The 19,554-nt window shown below is 44.2% G+C and overlaps 1 protein-coding gene across 2 annotated transcripts; it reads right to left on the reverse strand.

The window, feature by feature from the left end:
• Positions 1 to 7,587: 7,587 nt before the first annotated feature.
• Positions 7,588 to 19,349, reverse strand: aste1a (asteroid structure-specific endonuclease 1a). 2 transcript variants are annotated; one of them, XM_084944608.1, is made up of 6 exons: positions 19,074 to 19,349; positions 12,365 to 13,176; positions 10,666 to 10,974; positions 10,341 to 10,545; positions 9,686 to 9,821; positions 7,588 to 9,167 (listed from the first exon to the last, which is right to left on the reverse strand). In XM_084944608.1, exons 1-6 carry the CDS (start codon positions 19,198 to 19,200, stop codon positions 8,774 to 8,776), a joined length of 1,983 nt encoding a protein of 660 aa, XP_084800734.1. In that variant the 5' UTR covers positions 19,201 to 19,349; the 3' UTR covers positions 7,588 to 8,773. The 2 variants fall into 2 exon arrangements, with proteins under 2 accessions (XP_084800734.1, XP_084800733.1); XM_084944607.1 differs by lacking the exon at positions 19,074 to 19,349 and having other exon boundaries at positions 12,365 to 19,066.
• Between the last annotated feature and the right edge of the window lie 205 nt (positions 19,350 to 19,554).

Raw genomic sequence — 19,554 nt, forward strand, 5'->3', positions numbered from 1 at the left:
TGTGCTCATTTTGATTCTAGATGTAGACCTGCCATCTGAAAATTAGCACCTCGCCCACTTGGAGCATTTGTTCTTTAGTCCAGGGGTTAACACATTTTTTCTTTCACTGACTTTCTACAGTAACATGAACACAAGCACAAAGCAGTAAGAGCATCGTCAGTTTCATTGACCTGTAGACCCTTGTGCCCCCGCTCTTTTATTGCCAACATGAATTGATGATGTAAACTTTTCTCACTTAGTAGAACAAATAATTTAAAAGCACTGAGCGAGCTATTGTCTTGTGTAGTTAATGTGTTGTGTAGTGGTTGTTGTGTGTCAGTGAGGGCACTAATGAATGTGACAAAGGCTGCAGTGCAAACACTGTCTCCAGGTGGAAACAGGAGCAGTGATACACCTCCTGCTGTCAGGCCTGCAGCTTTGTCCCTGTGCTGTTCTCCTCTGTCTCGTGGCCACAAACTAATTTTGTTCACTGACACAAATAATTTGTGCGGCATCTTATTGTGACACCTGCTTGTTCTCTCATTGTAGTTTCAGTAGTTTTAAATGTTTGTACAAAAACCTGTGGGATGCACTGACTTTTAGATAAATAGTTGTATATAACTTTATTGTTGTGTGCATAGTTTTTAAAATGTGACAGTTTATATTTGCATTTCAACTTTAGTAAAATTATTCACTAAACATATTTGTGGTTTTTACAGTAAGGCGAATGTAACTATGACTAGGATTTGATGTTTTTGTGTGATTTCAGATCAGCTGTGTTACTACAGTATGTCAGTGAAAAACTCAGTGTAAATTCAGACACGTGAGGTTGAGCTGAATGATACCAAACAAGGCGAGGTAACAAAAGATGTAAGGGTGAAACACAAAGTAGTGAAAAGTGTGCGGTTATGTCGTGCTCCCCAGAGGGTGAACCCAACAAATCATGAAAAATGAGCTTTTTGTTCATGACGGTGCAGATTTCTGACATTTTGTGTAAATTTAAGCAACAATCTGATTTTTTCTAACAAACAAAGTGTGAAGCTTCAGTTAGACTTGTGTTTGTAAATGAACCGCCCCATGTTGTGTAGCTTTACTGGGCTACATATTTATTTATTATACAGGCTACACAGTACATAACATCCAAACTCACACGTGTAACTGAGGTGTTTCATTATGTGGGCTAAAGAAAATAATTCAGTTACACAAACGTGCAGATTTACTGCATGTGAACCATTGTAACCATATGTAACATATGTGTTTAAAAAGGCTTTGATTTGATTTCCATGCCCCCCTAAGAAACTTTCTTAGATCCGCCCCTGGACCTGCTGCCACACAGATCCCACCTCAGGCTCAGCTGTCAGTCTCCTCACGCTGAACCAGCTTTAGTGAAGGTTACAAATGATCTTCTTATGGCCTCTGACAGTGGACTCATCTCTGTGCTTGTCCTGCTAGACCTCAGTGCAGCGTTCGATACTGTCGACCATAATATCCTATTAGAGCGATTAGAACATGCTGTAGGTGTTACAGGTACTGTGCTGCAGTGGTTTGTATCATATCTATCTAATAGACTCCAGTTTGTGCATGTAAATGGAGAGTCCTCTTCACACACTGAGGTTAATTATGGAGTTCCACAGGGTTCAGTGCTAGGACCAATTCTGTTTACATTATACATGCTTCCCTTAGGCAGCATCATTAGAAGACATAGCATACATTTACACTGCTATGCAGATGACACCCAGCTCTATATGTCCATGAAGCCAGATAACACACACCAATTAGTTAAACTGCAGGAATGTCTTAAAGACATAAAGACCTGGATGGCCGCTAACTTTCTGCTTCTTAATTCAGATCAAACTGAGGTTATTGTACTCGGCCCTGAAAATCTTAGAAATATGGTATCTAAGCAGATTCATAATCTGGATGGCATTACCTTGGCCTCCAGTAACGCTGTGAGGAACCTTGGAGTCATTTTTGACCAGCACATGTCCTTCAACGCACATATTAAACAAATATGTAAGACTGCTTTCTTCCATTTCAATTCAATTCAATTCAATTTTATTTATATAGCGCCAAATCACAACAAAAGTCGCCTCAAGGCGCTTCATAGATACAGAGAAAAACCCAACAATCATTTGTGCAACATCTCTAAAGTTAGAAATATCCTGTCTCAGAGTGACGCTGAAAAACTAGTTCATGCATTTATTACTTCCAGGCTGGACGACTGTAATTCATTATTATCAGGAAGTCCTAAAAACTCCCTGAAAAGCCTTCAGCTAATCCAAAATGCTGCAGCAAGAGTCCTGACAGGGACTAGAAAGAGAGAGCAGATTTCTCCTGTTTTGGCTTCCTGTTAAATCCAGAATTCAAACTCCTGCTCCTCACATACAAGGTCTTAAATAATCAGGCCCCATCTTATCTTAATGACCTTGTAGTACCATATCACCCTATTAGAGCACTTCGCTCTCGCACTGCAGGCCTACTTGTTGTTCCTAGAGTATTTAAAGTAGAATGGGAGGCAGAGCCTTCAGTTTTCAGGCCCCTCTTCTGTGGAACCAGCTTCCAGTTTGGATTCAGGAGACAGACACTATCTCTACTTTCAAGATTAGGCTTCAAACTTTCCTTTTTGCTAAAGCATATAGTTAGGGCTGGACCAGGTGACGCTGACGCGTGTTCCTGGTTTCCAAAAGAAATGCTTCCAGTTGCATTATGACTTAAAGATTGTTTATTTCTTACAAACTGAAGACATAACAATGAACTCGTTCCTAAATAAGCATGAAAGTTCACAAAAATTAGCATTTATCCAGAACTACCTGCGCACACGGTCAGAAAACCGCGAGACCCCTAACCTCTCTGTCCATGCTCCTCCCCTTCCCCCTCACACAGGGTTTCATGCTGCTATTGCACTTAAATACTTAAAGTGAGAGGCATCGCTTTCTAGGTTCCAGTCCCAAACAGTGACATATCATTACTTTATGTAAACACAACATACGTTTTCAAATGTATTAATCCTGAAAAGATGAATTATGCAACAAATCTATGAATTATAAAACAAACGTGAACTCAATGGTAAATAAAAATATAAAGCAGACGTCTGGTGCCTACAAGATCCTTCCCAGACGCCTTGATGCCCACTCACATCCTGGGCCTTCTGACCTCAGGAAATCCCATGATAGGGTGGGGCCAGGTTTCACCGTGGGTTCACCTGAAACCTTGGCTGACTGTGTTGTGTAGTCAGTGGTAGGCAGTGAGAGGACTGCCATTCTCACCAGGCTGTTTCTGTCTATCAGCTGTGCCCGCTCTCATTATTAGCTTTGCTATTGATTGTGAAGACCAGGTAAAGCATCCAATCACCTGTGAGGATGGATGGATGTAGAGGAGAGACAGAGAGGCACGCTGAGCCTCTGCTTAACGTCTCTACTTTTTTCTGCTTTCAGTAGAAAATGTTACCGGTGACGTCATCATCATCATCATCACTGTAACCCATTAGTCACATACTGACGGGGAGCTCAGCGCCTGTTTCTCAGCAGTGCGCACAGCGAGCGTCACACCGATGCCTGCGTGCTGCAGTGTGCTGGGGTGGTTTGTGCTCTCCTGCACGTGCTACAGTCAGCTGTCACAGACTTCACCGTCATGGGCAGTTTGTTCTGATGCATCTCTCCTCTGGATACATCTGCAGCTGAGTCCTCCCAAGCTTTTGCACAGTGCTCAGCAATTTCTATCAGAAGAGTCATTTGTTATCGCAACAGCAGATTCTCCTTCAGCCTCCTGTCGTCCATCTGAACGGCCTCGCTGTTGAACGCTTGCCCGAGCTCGCACTGGATCTTGGAGGCAGTAATTCATGCTGAATGTTGCTTTTACTGCACTGTTATTGCAGCGCATTATTAGGTCACCCCGTGGTTGCAGCATCACAAATATTTGCAGCAAATCTGTCCGATAGAATGAAAAATGAAATCCATCTTATTTCCTTCTGTTTTGCTGCTGTGATCCAGCGGTGTCGCTTTCTTTCTCCCGGTTTAGGATTTCTGTGGCTGCAGTAAAGTTGCCTCCATGCATCACTTACTCCAGCAGAACTGTACTGAGGTACCCACGGATCCTGTAGCAAAGCACATTGATGATGAAGAAGGACGCATCAGTTCATCTGGATCACAATCGTGAGTGCACACAGCGTTCTGCGTGCAGAGAAAACTAAACAGGAAGTAGTTTTTATTCCAGCAGTGTGATGTTGAACAGCTGCTGTAAACACTTCAGATTGAGAGCACGGAAAAAGCTTCCTTTAACAGAACAAACTGCAGATTATGGCATCCCCACTGCAGGGGGAGGAGGAGGGCTGGGGGCCAAATGAAACTCCATGCATGTGTTTGGACTGTGGGAGGAAGCTGGAGCGCCTCGAGGTGATGAACCACCGCCAACAAACAAGCTGCTTGACATCATAGCAGCTTCCACGAGCTCATTTCGAACAACACATCTCTGCACACAAGGTTTATGCTGGAAAAGCACGTCTGTTCCTACCACCTCATTTACAAGTCAGGATTCAGAACGACTACTTAAGGAAGGAAAAGCCACTACATGCAGTTACCTTCACGTGTTTTCACTTCTCGGGCTCTATAAAGAAGCTTCTTTAAGGACTTGTTTTAGACGATGTGACGGCCGGAGAGAGCAAACGCAGACAAACTCTTTGTCTTCACACTGTTGCTTCTGTTTGCTCTGAATTTCACACTCTTTGCTAAAATCGAATAAATTTTTCTTTAATGGAAACACGAGCAGAGCGTCGTTCATGCACGCAGCTGAGCATGCTCAGATTAACGTGCACAGAGGCGAGGAGTACTGTACATTTACGCCACTGCAGTACAGTTTTTATGTCCTTTCTGCTGCTTTCTAGGATTCGTGTGGAAATTTTTGTTCTTTGTTCTGCAAACCGCTGATTTGAAAATGTTCATTTCTTTATATTTTATTAGATATAAAACTATCCAGCAGACTGCTGTTTCCAGCTGTGACACTAAAGGGATGATTAATGAATTAGGTAAAGTCTGTTTAGGATTCTGCAGAATCAGTGCGTCTGCTTTATGGACTTTAAGTGTTTTTGAATACTAAAACTTTTGTGCCGTCCCTAAAGTAGGGTTATGGCTGTTATTAAAGGATTACGAGTACTTGACAGTACAAGAGCACCGAGCCAAACACGAACCTGAGAATCAAACCCACCGGACAGATCTTCTGATGTCCTGTGGGCGCCGCGTGCGTTTCGTAAAATACCTGAAACCTTCGTCATATTACGTCAGTCTGCTACCAAAATTTCAGTCTGCCTTTAAGCCACGGCACAGCGCTGAAACGGCCTTGCTTAGAGTTCTCAATGACCTATTTGTAAGCACTGACTCTGGACGCTCTGTGGTCCTGGTCTTATTGGACCTTTCCTCTGCTTTTGATATGGTCGATCATAACATTCTTCTACTAAGACTTGAGCATACTGTGGGTATAAGAGGCACTGCCCTCAACTGGTTTAAATCTTATCTTGCTGACAGGTCTTTTTCGGTTAATTTGGGCAACTTCTCATCTTCCTCGGTACCTGTACGCTGTGGTGTGCCTCAATGATCTGTATTAGGCCCTATTCTCTTTTCGCTATATCTGCTCCCTCTTGGGGCAATTTTTGAGAAGTATAATATTGCCTTTCATTGCTATGCTGATGATATACAGATTTATTTTGAGATTACTGACAATCTTGCTATGTCTTTTCACTATTTTCGTGAATGCATGCGTGAGGTTAAAGGTTGGTTCAAGAGTAATTCTCTTGTCCTGAACGAAAAGAAAACGGAGATCGTGGTGTTTGATAGTAAAATCCCCCGCGACCAACTGTGTGCTGCTCTGATGCCTTTTGCTAGCTCTCCTTCTGATTATGCCAGTAATTTGGGCATACTACTGGATAGCTCGCTTAAATTTGACAAGCAAGTGTCTGCTGTTGTGAGGTCTAGTTTTAATCAGCTGCGCCTCATTTCTAAGGCTAAGCGCTATATTCCGCACATTGACCTGGAAAAACTCATTCACGCATTCGTGACTTCCAGGTTGGACTACTGCAACTCTCTTTACATTGGTCTTTCCTCCACCCTTCTCGTTAGATTGTCCAGAATGCAGCGGCACGCCTTTTGACAGGTAGCAGGAAGTTTTCTTCCATCACTCCTGTTCTTGCTGGCTTGCACTGGCTTCCAATTAAATACCGTATTCAATTTAAAATATTACTTTTCACCTACAAAACCATTAATAACTTGGCGCCGAGCTACCTCAATGAGCTTCTCAGGTTACACACTCCTGTCAGAGCACTTAGATCTGCTACCCAAATTCTTCTGGAGCAACCTCGTTCTCGGCTGAAGTCTCGTGGTGACCGCGCGTTTGCTGTAGCTGCCCCGTTCTTATGGAACAACCTTCCTGTTGCTATCCGGACGTCTGACTCTATGCCACTGTTTAAATCACGGCTGAAGACTTATTTGTTTAATCTTGCCTTTCTACCTAGTTAACACTTGGTGTGCGTTGTACATTTTTATCCGTTATGCTTGTGAACTACTTTTATATCTTATGATTGTCAAGGTTTTTATAATTGATACGTGCCAGGTCCTTTCTCTTTTCCCTCCCATCTCCCTTTTCCTATTTTATTTTTGTCAAGCACCTTGGTATACCCTTGGTTTTTTAGTGTGCTTTATAAATAAAGTTTATTATTATTATTATTAAAATACTGCAAAATGCCCGACGCACTTCCAGCAAGGTGAAACACCCAGATGTGTTTTTCAGAAGCTGATTTATGATCTGCAGCTGTTCATTCTGATCACCTGCACGGGTCCAAACAAACACTTACAATGCTGTGATCACCGCAGAGCGCCATCTGGTGTCCACATGTTTAGTAACATGTCACAAATGTGATGAAATGAGGAGCGATGTGAGACATTCTGAAAAAGCAAGAATTGATCCAAGTGTGACGCAAATTTGTCCTTCAAATGAGAAGTCCCCGAAAATAGCAGCAGAGACAGCAGCTGCGCAGAAGAGCCACAGACGACGGCCCTGGATGGGAGTCGGTCCTCCTCGGGGGGGATCTCCTCCATGCCTGCCTAATTCAATTCAATTTCAATTTTATTTATATAGCGCCAAATCACAACAGAAGTCGCCTCAAGGCGCTTCATAGATACAGAGAAAAACCCAACAATCATATGACCCCCTATGAGCAAGCACTTTGGCGACAGTGGGAAGGAAAAACTCCCTTTTAACAGGAAGAAACCTCCGGCAGAACCAGGCTCAGGGAGGGGCGGGGCCATCTGCTGCGACCGGTTGGGGTGAGAGAAGGAAGACAGGATAAAAGACATGCTGTGGAAGAGAGACAGAGGTTAATAACAGATATGATTCAATGCAGAGAGGTCTATTAATACATAGTGAGTGAGAAAGGTGACTGGAAAGGAAAAACTCAATGCATCATGGGAATCCCCCGGCAGCCTACGTCTATTGCAGCATAACTAAGGGAGGATTCAGGGTCACCTGGTCCAGCCCTAACTATATGCTTTAGCAAAAAGGAAAGTTTTAAGCCTAATCTTAAAAGTAGAGATAGTGTCTGTCTCCTGAATCCAAACTGGAAGCTGGTTCCACAGAAGAGGGGCCTGAAAACTGAAGGCTCTGCCTCCCATTCTACTTTTAAATACTCTAGGAACAACAAGTAGGCCTGCAGAGCGAGAGCGAAGTGCTCTAATAGGGTGATATGGTACTACAAGGTCATTAAGATAAGATGGGGCCTGATTATTTAAGACCTTGTATGTGAGGAGCAGGATTTTGAATTCAATTCTGGATTTAACAGGAAGCCAATGAAGGGAAGCCAAAACAGGAGAAATCTGCTCTCTCCTTCTAGTCCCTGTCAGGACTCTTGCTGCAGCATTTTGGATTAGCTGAAGGCTTTTCAGTGAGTTTTTTGGACATCCTGATAATAATGAATTACAGTCGTCCAGCCTGGAAGTAATAAATGCATGAACTAGTTTTTCAGCGTCACTCTGAGACAGGATATTTCTAATTTTAGAGATGTTGCGCAAATGGAAGAAAGCAGTCTAATGACCTGTGGGGGCGGGGCCATGGCTCCCCACACCCACTATCAGACACTTACATGGAGAAACCTGATGAACACAAGCGCTCACACACACAGGTGTAAACAGACACACACTGTCTGGGTTGGCTGCTGTCTCCAAACATCTCACGTGTTATCAGTCCTGTGTGCTGCTCAGTAACATTCATGTTTAGTATTGACTGCTGCTGATGCTGAGGTTGGCTGTTGCCATGGTTTCCCTGCTGTGTCTCTCTCTCTCTTGCCCTCTTTCTTTGTCTTTCCCATCGCCCGGTCCTGTAATAACTCCAAATAAAATCAAAATGAATAATAATAATAATAATAATAATAATAATAATAGTAATAATAATAATAATAATAAAGGCTGAATAAATATGACAATCAGGTGGACCAGTATAGCAGGAGCAGTAAAACAAATCTGTTGGGCATTTTTCTTTTCCTTCAGACAGGACAGGAAAAAAAAAAGATTGGGGTTCAGAAACATTTAAATCTTTATTGATGAGGTTCCTTTTATTAAACTTACATTCATGTTTCCTGTTAAATCACAAATAAAAGGCTGTAAAATCCTCTGAAATGACCCAGATTGTGGAAAAACTAGCAGATATTTGTCCCATAAAGAGTCTGGAGCACAGAAGGAGCCAACAGAGGGAGGAGAAAGTGGGCTGAAGCCAGACAGAGTGGATGCTGACGGCGGTTCCAGCGACGGTCCGACCGTCAGAGGAGGTCCATGCCTCGGGACTCCTCCTTCCGGCTCAGTTCCACTTTGTTGCAGCGATTCCTTCTCTCCTTGGTTTTGTACCGAGTTTTCAGCAGCAGCCGATCATCCAGCCGCAGCTCTTCCTGCACCCGGGCCGAGCTGCGAGCCTCTGTCTCCTCGTCGTAGTCCAGCTGGAACGGCCTGAGGTTGGTCTGGTCGTTCAGAGCCCGCCTCTCTGCCTGCTCGCTCTCTGAGAACTCGGAGCCCTGGCGGGGCCGGAGCCGGCGGACGGCCGACAGCACGTCGCGGTACTGCTGCACACTGGCCTGATCTGGCTTCAGGACACGCTTCAGTCTGCTTCCTGTCCTCCTCATGTGGACCAGCTGGTGGACGAGCGTCCCCTGATAGAACCTGGAGATCATAAAGAGAAGATGGAGAATGTTCGCTCTGCTGGATTATTTGTCCAAACCGGCCTTTAACTAAGCTCTGCTCTCTTTCTCCTTCCAGACAAACATGCTGGTTCAAGCAGGCGAGTCCAGAGCGCTCTGATCTCATGTGAGAACCTCCTGAAGCTCTACAACACAGTCCCCGCTCTTTGCTGCCACTTTTTCATCAAACTGTGAGGGAGGGGCTCCATCCATGGATCAGGAGCCAAATGAGGCTTTTCCATGCAAACATCACGCTGTGTGAGTCTGCCTGCATATGCACATTTATACTGTGAAACAGCTGCGAGTCACTGATCCTGCAGAGCGATTGTACAGGACTGTACTGATTAAAGCCTCCGCAAACACAAACGTCACATAGAGGAAGTCATGTAACGGTTTCTACAGCACGCCATAATAAAAACACGCCTATGCACGTTTGGCACACTGATCTGCTCCACGCCTACAAACGACCTCGTGAACAAGCGCTCTGAGAGAACGTCTCACCGTGCGACGTCTGGTTCAGGCAGAGGGAGGCCCAGCAGCTGGTTCAGGTGCATGCTGTCCTTCATGCACACCTGCCACTGGCTGAAGGCGTGAGCCACGCCCACATCAGGCTTCTGATGACAGCGAGCCTGCACAACTGCAAAGCACACACACACACACACAGAGAGGGACTTATTTAGAAACATTTTTAAACCAACAAGATTTCTGCAGCACTGAAAGAAGAAAAACCTTCAACTAAACATAATATTAAAAACTAAGATCAGAAGAATCAAAGTTTTAAAAACTGATTTTATCTTCAGAAACGTAGATTTGAACCTTTCTTTGTCGTGTAATGTAAAACAGACTAACACGGTTGATATTTCTGGACTGAACTGAGCCTGGAGATTATTTCACAGGTAATAATATCCATGATACAGTCCACACACACGTCTCTGCTGCTAATAGTGCAAACCTTTAGCCTTAATCCAGTTTAAACAGGTGAGCACTGTCCAGAGAATGTCCAAGAACAGAACAGTTTGTGTATCAGGCTGTAAACATGTTTATTTCTGCTGTAGTTTTAACATGGGACTCTATGGGGACTGACTCACTGCTGCCTCTGCTGGACACCAGAGGAACTGCAGGCTTTGGTAACGTCTCCTCTGGTTGCGTTTCCTACCTGCGCTGAGTCGCGACGTGTCTTTGAGGTTCATTCCCAGCAGCAGCGACTTCAGCAGCTTCAGGTCCGGACGAGGCCGAGCTCTGTTCCACCAGTAACAGGTCACAGCCACTAGGAGGCGCAGCTGAGGCGGCAGCTCATTCAGAAGTTCCTCTTTCACCCCGAGAGCCTCAAGTAAGACCTCCAGACGTTCAGAGAGCTGCGCCTGGGGCCACGAGACAGCCGGACGAAGAGTTGAAACGACATTGTGACAGACATTAAAGTTAGCTTGCTGCACTGAGGATTAAAAACACAAACCGCAGTTCATTTCCACTAAAACTGTCACCTCATGCAGTGAGTTCAGCTGGAGCCGCTGAGCCACTCGACTGAAGGTTGGTTTGATTCGGATGAATTTCAGCTGGAGGTCCTCTCTGTCTCTCTCCTCCACCTTATATGACGTCTCTTTGCCCAGCAGCAGCCCATACATCACCTGGCGGAGAGGTCTGGAGGTTAGGTTAACACTGGGCAGGTCTTTGTGGTCCACGGGGGTGCCGAGGCTCAGCCTGTGCAGCAGCAGTACGTCCAGGGTGTCCCCGGGTAGCCGGGCCTGCATCACACGCAGCTGCATCCAATCTGGGATGCGACCAATGAGCTCCTGGAGACCAGGACACGAAGGTTTTACCAGACATTTACCTCAAGTAACATTTACATTTACAAACCCTCTGAGGTGTAAATGTTCCAACTCCCTAACCCTTTGTTCAGGAGAATAAAACTGTCATTTTGGTGGGAAAAAAGACATTTTGATGTTTTCTAAGTGTTTTTTTTTTCTAGTGTAATTGCCAGTAGCTGGGAGAATCCTCCAGTCCACCCATGTTCTGCAGCACATCCACATCCAGTTCACAGGCACAGCAGGCCTCGTCATGGACACATCCTAACCAGACGTCCTTTAGATGTAAAGGACCAGCAGCTCTATTTTCCTCCTGAGTGCCTGAACTGCTCATCCTGTCTCTGAAAATGAGCCTGGACGCCCATCAGAGGAACGTCCTTTCTGCTGCTCGTATCTGAAATCTTCGTAGCAATTGGTGAAAGTAGCTGTCTGTAAATTTACAGCTCTGGTTATAAAGCATCAAGATCAGAGCAGATGCTGGTAGAACAAAAACCATTCTGATATTTATGGCGTTTGAGTTTAGGATATGTCAGAAAACATATGTACCGATCGTCACGAACTAATCTGAAGGCTCGTTTGCCCGATCCCTACAGAAGCTTGCCTTAGTTCCATCAGTAACACTAACTTCTTGGACCTGACGATGGTCAGATGGACATTTAGACTTTTTCCAGTCTTGAACTTGTAGCCATGGTCCTGAGTTCTGCTCCCATTTCCAGACTCTTCCACCTGCATCTGCAGCACTGAACCCTTCCAGCACGTTATACTTAAAGACCGTCTGAGGACCTCTGTCTCTGAGAAGAAGAAATCACCCAAAGTCCTGTTTTCTAGACTTTGGGTCCGGGGAGAAAAGCCATCCACAACTTGAACCATCCCTGAGTTTACATGTGATCTAGGTCCTCAACATATAAACCTAAAAACTTCTTACAAACAGTGTTTGACTTCAAAGGGTCAAAGACTCAGATGGTACAGAGTCTTGTTCTTCATCAGGGAACAGCCACAGACATCAGGAAAGATGGACACAGTTTCCAGGTCTGAAAAGTGAGGCCAGTGAGGAGCTCCATCATGTCTGCATTCTTGTCAGTAGCCAGCAGGTGGCGATAGCTGTAGGGGGAAGCGGCTTCCTGTCTTGACCTCTGTAAACACTTTCTAGATGAGTTTATGTGATCAGTAACTCGTTTTAGGTTTTTACTAAATTAAACATTATTGCACTGTGTAAATGTTTTCTTGAGGCTTCAAAGCAAGACTTCAAAAACCAATGACTGCTGTCGCAGCAGCTTTGCCTCTATGAGAAAACAGAACTGACCTTCTGCACTCCAGGTTGGAACGACAGACCTCAATAAAGGACATTTTGCCTGGAATGAGTACCGGGAATCATTACCTCATCTAGGAACGGAGGAACATCCCCACGGACGAAGAACTCCACCAGCGAGCTGCGAGGTAGTTTGTATTCCTCCATCCCCACAGACAAACTCTGCAGCATCTTCTCCTTGTTCTGGCTCTTTCCTCCCATCAGCTCCACTGCTGCCTTCAAGGTGTCCTCTGGCTGCTCAAAGTCCTTCATCCAGCACAGCAGGCCCCCCAGGCGGCTCTGAGGCCTAGTGGCGTCTGGGGCAAACCGACTCCAGATAAACTTCGGCAGCTTCACGTAGTCGTTCCCAGCCAGGGCAGCGAAGGTGGGCAGGAGCTGGGGCTGGATTTTGAAGTAGATGCAGAAGCTGGAGGTATAGTACCTCTTACAAGGGATGTAGCTCTTTGAGCCATTCCCCTTTACATCCTGCCACTGGAAGTAAGAGATGGGCAACAATCCTGCTGAGAGGTTGAAGATGTAGAAGTCGCTGTCGTTGGAAAGCACTGGGCACTGCCACTTATCAGCTAGGGCGGCTATCTCCCGGTCGGCCTCGCCAAAGCACTGGGCGACCGGGACCTTCAGCCGGGTCAGCGTCTGTCTGAACACCCACTTGGTCATAATTGGCAGGATGTTTTCCTTCCCCCCGTCCTTTGCTGCTCGATGGGCTTTTTTGATCCGCTGCTCTGCGCTTTGTGTGACAGTTTCGAGCTTCTTGTCGGTGTGGTCCGAGCCTCCGTCCAGCACCATGTAGGGATCGACCTCGCAGGTTCTGAGGGCTGTGATGAACCTCTCAATCAGGCTTTCATAGGCAGCATACTCCCCGCCGTGATTCTGGTCCAGACCTGAAGAATCAGCCAAAAGAAACAAAACAAAGAGACTCCAAGAGTCAGTTTTGCACGTGGCGACAAACCGTGCTGAACTGACATCGAGCAGAAACTGTCTGAAACAAATGCTGTCACCATGCTGTGACATCAGGAAGCTCGAGAAGATGTCAGGAAGGTCAAAGAATACTGAGGCGAGTAGTTTTACATATCCAGGACACGCGTAATGTTCACCACGTCTGAGTGATGAAAGTGTGCATGAACTCAAACCAGTACTTCAGATACTGATCCTGTGATTTTCCCTCAGCACCTTAAAGGCTTCCATACTACACATATATATATGTAATGTGGTTTTTATAGATTCTGGTTCTGAACAGTGAAGCTGTAGGGACTTAGGCCTCCAGCAGGGGGCGACTCCTCAGGTTGGGAAAATGATCTCTGAGCTCAGTAATCTCTCCTGATGAGTTCAGTCTGTGGGTTCAGGTCTGACTGAATCAAACCTGACTGTCTACAGTCTGAAGGTGTTTGAGTTTGGTGCACCATCAGCTGATTCTGGGTCAGTAACTCACTAAACTCTGCACTCTGTGACTTTGTGGTTGGTTAGGATGAGTGTTGGTCAAGTTACTTGAAAAAAGTAATCAGTAACTAATTACTGATTACTTCCCCAAAAAAGTAATCAGTAAAGTAATCCCGTTACTTTACTGATTACTTATTTTCAAAAGTAATTAGTTACTTAGTTACTTAGTTACTTTTTAAAAACACGATTTACAACCTGAATAGGTGATAAAGTGATAGATCTTTCAGCCCAATTCTACTTTTTCTGCATAATCCATCATACAAAATGTAATCAGATGGAAAAGTCTCTTTTTAAAACTTGTTTTATTAGTTTTAATCTTTTAACTTTATGCATCAAGCAAAAATTTAATTATCTGCAACATTCTCTGACTGGAAGAAATTAGTTTAACATTTAAACCTATTTTCTGCACATAAAATAAAATATTTTTGTGTGTTTACACTCAGTCTTTCAAATAGATGCAAGTAAAACACAGCAGAAAATAAATAAAGTCAAAGACTAGCGGTCCTGTTGCTCTATTTTCACCTGTAAAGCAGGAGTGGGGCAGGCGGAGGTTTACCCTGGTGCAGGTGTGCCGCAGCGGTCAGTGGAAGAATCCGCGAGTTTCTCTGTGAATTTCACATCACGTCGTAGCTACTCGGTGCTTGCTCGGAAGTTTAGGGGTTTTTTTCGCTGTAAAAAGAAGTTTTCTTCCCACGCACAACGGACACTAATGTTTTTGTCACTTTTTATGGAATCAAACTCAAAGTAAGGTCAGTACTTCCACGCTTTAAACGCTGCACGCTCATACTCTCTCCGCACTCGATATATGATCCACTGTTGATCTGCACACAGCTGTTGTCACGAACGTCGCACTCGCTTACGTCACTGTCATGACACACTCTCACAAAAAACTCATGGTTTTAGTAACGCAGTAACGCAGCGTTCCTGCGGGAAAGTAAAGGTAATCAGTAAACAGCCTCGCCCCCCTTAGTTCCTCCTTACCACCTTCATGCTCTGTCTCCACAGTCTGATGTGTGATGTGTGGAGGGTCCGGGCTGCGAGGATTATGGCAGTGGTGACTTTTCCCAGAAGAAGCTGGGACCCTGTTTACTAGAAGGTTTTAAAATCTCTATACTTTCAGGTGACAGAAGGAGACATGTGGCCTGGTCAAAACACAGAGAGCTGCACTCTAAAAGATCTTTAAACATAGTAAACATACCTTGTGTGCCACAGACTGCTCCCAAACACGAGGGGACAAGTAATGCCTCTAAAACACTGAAGTTGGCTTTATTAAATGTTAGATCTTTAGCTGGGAAAACATTTTTAATTAATGATTTAATCACTGAGCACAGCCTTGATTTTATGTTTCTAACTGAAACTTGGTTGGACCAAAGTAACAGTGGAGCTGTTCTCATCGAGACGACCCCTCCTAACTACAGTTTTATCAGTGAGGCCAGGGTGAGCAGGAGAGGAGGAGGGGTTGCTGTCTTATTTAATGAATCATTTCAATGTAAGCAGCTATCTCCTGGAAGTTTTCAGTCTTTTGAATATGTGGCTTTACAGCCGAAGGCCCCATCCAAAGTTGTGTTTCTTAATGTTTACAGGCCTCCCAAATACTGCACAGACTTTGTTAATGACCTCAGTGAACTGCTGTCTGTGATCTGTGTTGATTTCGACTGTGTAATTATTGTTGGGGATTTTAACATCCATGTGGACAACCCTCAGGACAAAGGGACTAAAGACCTGAGTAACACTCTGGGCAACTTTGGGCTGACTCAGCGTGTAACAGAGGCCACACATAATAGAGGACACACTCTTGACCTACTGATCTCCAAGAGCCCGAGCATTTCAGAGGTTACTGTGTCTGATGTGGGCCTGTCTGATCATTACTGTGTTTTCTTTGAAAGTAAAATCTCAGCCCACACAAATATATCAACAGCAGTGATCACAAAACGGTGTATAACTGAAGACAGTAGTGAGATCTGTAACCAGGTCTTCCCATTAACACCTGACCTGTCCAGAGGGTCAGTCAATGAGCTCGTCAATAGCTTCAATGCTAACATGTTAAATGTAATGGACACTATTGCTCCCATTAAGGTGAAGGTTATCTCTGGAAGGAAGAAGTCTCCATGGAGAAACTCCACACTGGTGAAAAATGGAAAAAAGAGAGTGTAGGAAAGCTGAGCGCAGATGGAGAAAAACAAACCTCCAGGTTCATTATGACATCTATAAAGAGAAACTTCACAATTATAATTTACAACTGAGGAGTGCAAGGAGGTCCTACTTCTCTGACATCATCACCAAAAACAGTCATAACGCTCGGGTCTTATTTTCTACAGTTGACAGGCTAACAAACCCTCCTGTGCCAGTGGCAGCTCAACTTCATTCGACCATGGCCTGCAATGACTTCGCCAAATTCTTCACAGAAAAAATCCAAAAGATTAGACAAGCAATTGGTACATCAACAGCAGATCCAGACTATGTACTGTGTCCACCGAAAAACTGTTTAAACACCATAAAATAGTTTCACCCTGTCAACAGCAAAGACCTGGAGGACATCTTAGGTCAACTGAACTCCTCCTCCTGCTGTTTAGATGTCCTGCCAACAAGTTTCTTCAAAAAGGTCTCAAAGACTTTGGAGTCAGACCTGTTACAGATCGTCAACTTTTCTTTAATGTCAGGTGTGTTTCCGGAACCACTAAAAACTGCTGTAATCAAACCTATACTGAAAAAGGACAATCTTGACAAGACACCAATGAACAACTACAGGCCGATCTCAAATCTCCCATTTTTAAGTAAGATCACTGAAAAAGCAGTTTCTCAACAGCTCAATTACTTCTTAAACAGAATAACTGCTATGATGCCTTCCAGTCAGGTTTTAGACAGAACCACAGCACTGAAACTGCTCTGACCAAAGTGTTCAATGACACATGTCTGAACACAGACAGTGGAACAATGTCAGTCTTAGTTTTACTGGATCTCAGTGCAGCATTTGATACAGTTGACCACAACATATTACTCAAACGACTGGAGAACTGGGCAGGTCTTTCAGGAACTGTACTAAACTGGTTCAAAACATACTTAGAAAACAGGAAATACTTTGTATCAACAGGTAACTTCACATCTGAGCAGACAAGTATCACATGTGGAGTTCCCCAAGGTTCCATCTTGGGACCCCTTCTGTTTAACATTTACATGCTCCCACTGGCACAGATGATAAAGAACAACAAAATAAACTGTCACAGCTGTGCAGATGACACACAAATATATATCACAATGTCACCAGGAGACCGAGGCCCTGTACAGGCTCTTGGTAAATGCATTGAGGAAATTAATGACTGGTTGTGCCACAATTTTCTCCAGCTAAACAAAAACAAAACTGAAGTAATCGTCTTTGGTGCCAAAGAAAAACGATTACAGGTCACCAGAGAACTTCAATCTATACACCTAAAAACCACAAACCAGGCGAGAAATTTGGGTGTAGTGATGGATGCAGACCTAAACTTAGAAAAACACATTAAGACAATAACAAAATCAGCTTACTGTCACCTCAAGAATATATCAAGGATAAAAGATCTGATGTCTCAACAGGACCTGGAAAAACTAGTCCATGCATTCATCTTTAGCAGGCTTGATTACTGTAACAGCATCTTTACAGGTCTACCTAAAAAATCAGTCAGACAACTGCAGCTCATTCAGAGCTCTGCTGCTCGAGTCCTCACTAAGACCAAAAAAGTGGACCACATCAGTCCAGTTCTGAGGTCTTTACACTGGCTGCCTGTCCGTCAGAGGATAGACTTTAAAGTTCTGATGCTGGTCTATAAAGCTCTGAATGGTTTAGGACCAAAATACATCAGTGACCTCCTGACCCAGTATGAACCTTCCAGGTCCCTCAGGTCATCTGGATCCGGTCTTTTATCAGTTCCCAGAGTCAGAACCAGACACGGAGAAGCTGCATTCAGCTTTTATGCTCCACATATCTGGAACAAACTCCCAGAAAGCCTCAGATCAGCTGAAACACTCAGTTTATTTAAATCCAGGTTGAAGACTCACCTGTTCTCAGCTGCATTTGAATAAAGCACCAAATCCACACTTTTAAGCTTAAATTTCAAAACGTACATTTTAACTACTGATTTTATCTATTGTTCTGATTTTATCTGTTTTGATTTTATATACTGTTTTGTTTGTTTGTTTGTTAATTAGTTAGTTTGTTTTAATCAATTTTAAATCATGCTTTTTATTTGTTTTTGTTTCTAATGTCTCTGTAAAGCACTTTGAATCACCTTGTTGTTGAATTGTGCTATACAAATAAACTTGCCTTGCCTAATCTAATTACCGTTTTTGCAATAGTAATCCCTTACTTTATTACAATAACGCGTTACTGCCCATCTCTGGTTGGGAGTCTGCATGCTGAAGCAGGACGCTCACACCATGAAATAATAATTCATCTTTACACATTTTCCCTTCTTTGGTGTAAAGAAGAACGTAACGTGGCCTGAGCCCAAGTCCAGAGTGTAAAACAGCTGAAACCCAAACATCCAGATGACACACGAGAGCAACATCTGCAGAGCTCAACAGCAGCAGTCAGGTTTCATAATTCTGCGGTTTAATGACTCAGACATGTTTAAAATCTTATCTGTTTTAACATTCATCACACGTGCGCGCATGGGAAGACGTGCGCGCGTGCACTATGTAAGTAAAGTTTATTTATTAAGCGCTTTTCACGGACAGGCAGTCACAAAGCGCTGTACACAAAGATAATATAATAAACAGTACACTCAACAGACATTATACACAATGTAAAAGGTTTAAATGCAAATTAAAAATGTGAAGAATATAAAACACGTAGATCAACAAAAGGCTTGTTTGAACAGAAAAGTTTTTAACTGCTTTTAAAAAGAATCCACAGAATCAACTGGTCCACAGCCGTGGTGCCACAGACTTGGAGGCTCCGCCCCCTGATGTCTTCAGACGGGTTCGAGGAACAACCGACAGACTCTGAGTCTGTGCGCGGAGACAGGAGCAGCAGAGTATTTTAGAAGAAGCTTGGATAAATAATCTGGGGCCGTTTAATTCTCTGTACGTTAAAACAAGAATTTTAAAACGAATTCTTGCTTCTATAACACAAACACGCGCGCACACACACAAATACACACACGCACGCACCATAATACACACACACACTTTTTGCCGGTCACACTTCCGTTTGTCCGGTGGTCGTCCGTTTGTATTAACAGCAGTATTAATAGTAATAGTACTTATCAGCAGAATCAGCGATGATAATGACGTCAGTAAAGAGGGCGCATAAACCTGCAGCTCACAAACTGAACAGACTCCTGGACTTCAGACCGGAGCTCCTCACCTGACTCAAAGTACAGCCGGTAGTTCAGATTGCATCCATCGATCACCAGCCGGCTCCTGCCGAACTGGACGTCCCGGTAAATCTTTTGGTGGTCGTGTAAGAAGGTGGTCAGACCCTGAACCCCCATCCTGGGTGTGAGTGCGCCGCGGATCTCTAACTGCGCCTCCTCCGCTCTGTGTTTCCTTAAGTTTCATTTCCTCACATCAGCTGATTACAGCTGACAGCAGCGTGCACGCGCTGAGAGGGGCTGGGTGATATTTGGGTGATTCACCAAAGTCAGCCTGCAACAGCGGAAATATCATATGCAGAGATGGGCAGTAACGCGTCAGTAATTAGTTACTGATTACTTTTTTTCATGATTACTCTTTTTGGCCAGAAGGGCCGATGGTGCGATATGGCAGCCTGCCTCTGTCAGTCTGCCCCAGGGCAGCTGTGGCTGCACCTGTAGCTGCCTCCACCAGTGTGTGAATGCGAGAGTGAA

The sequence above is a fragment of the Perissodus microlepis genome, chromosome 11 (genome assembly GCF_051167445.1).
Source record: "Perissodus microlepis isolate ML-2025 ecotype Zambia chromosome 11, ASM5116744v1, whole genome shotgun sequence".
Lineage (NCBI taxonomy): Eukaryota > Metazoa > Chordata > Actinopteri > Cichliformes > Cichlidae > Perissodus > Perissodus microlepis.

Excerpts from the sequence above, each read along its gene's own strand:
- aste1a (XM_084944607.1), bottom strand. The coding sequence starts at position 13,306 with ATGTCACAGCATGGTGACAGCATTTGTTTCAGACAGTTTCTGCTCGAT. Across the intron at positions 10,975-12,364 it reads TTCCTCCGTTCCTAGATGAG|GAGCTCATTGGTCGCATCCC; the intron begins GTAATGATTCCC and ends CCTGGTCTCCAG. Across the intron at positions 9,168-9,685 it reads CCTGAACCAGACGTCGCACG|GTTCTATCAGGGGACGCTCG; the intron begins GTGAGACGTTCT and ends TATGATCTCCAG.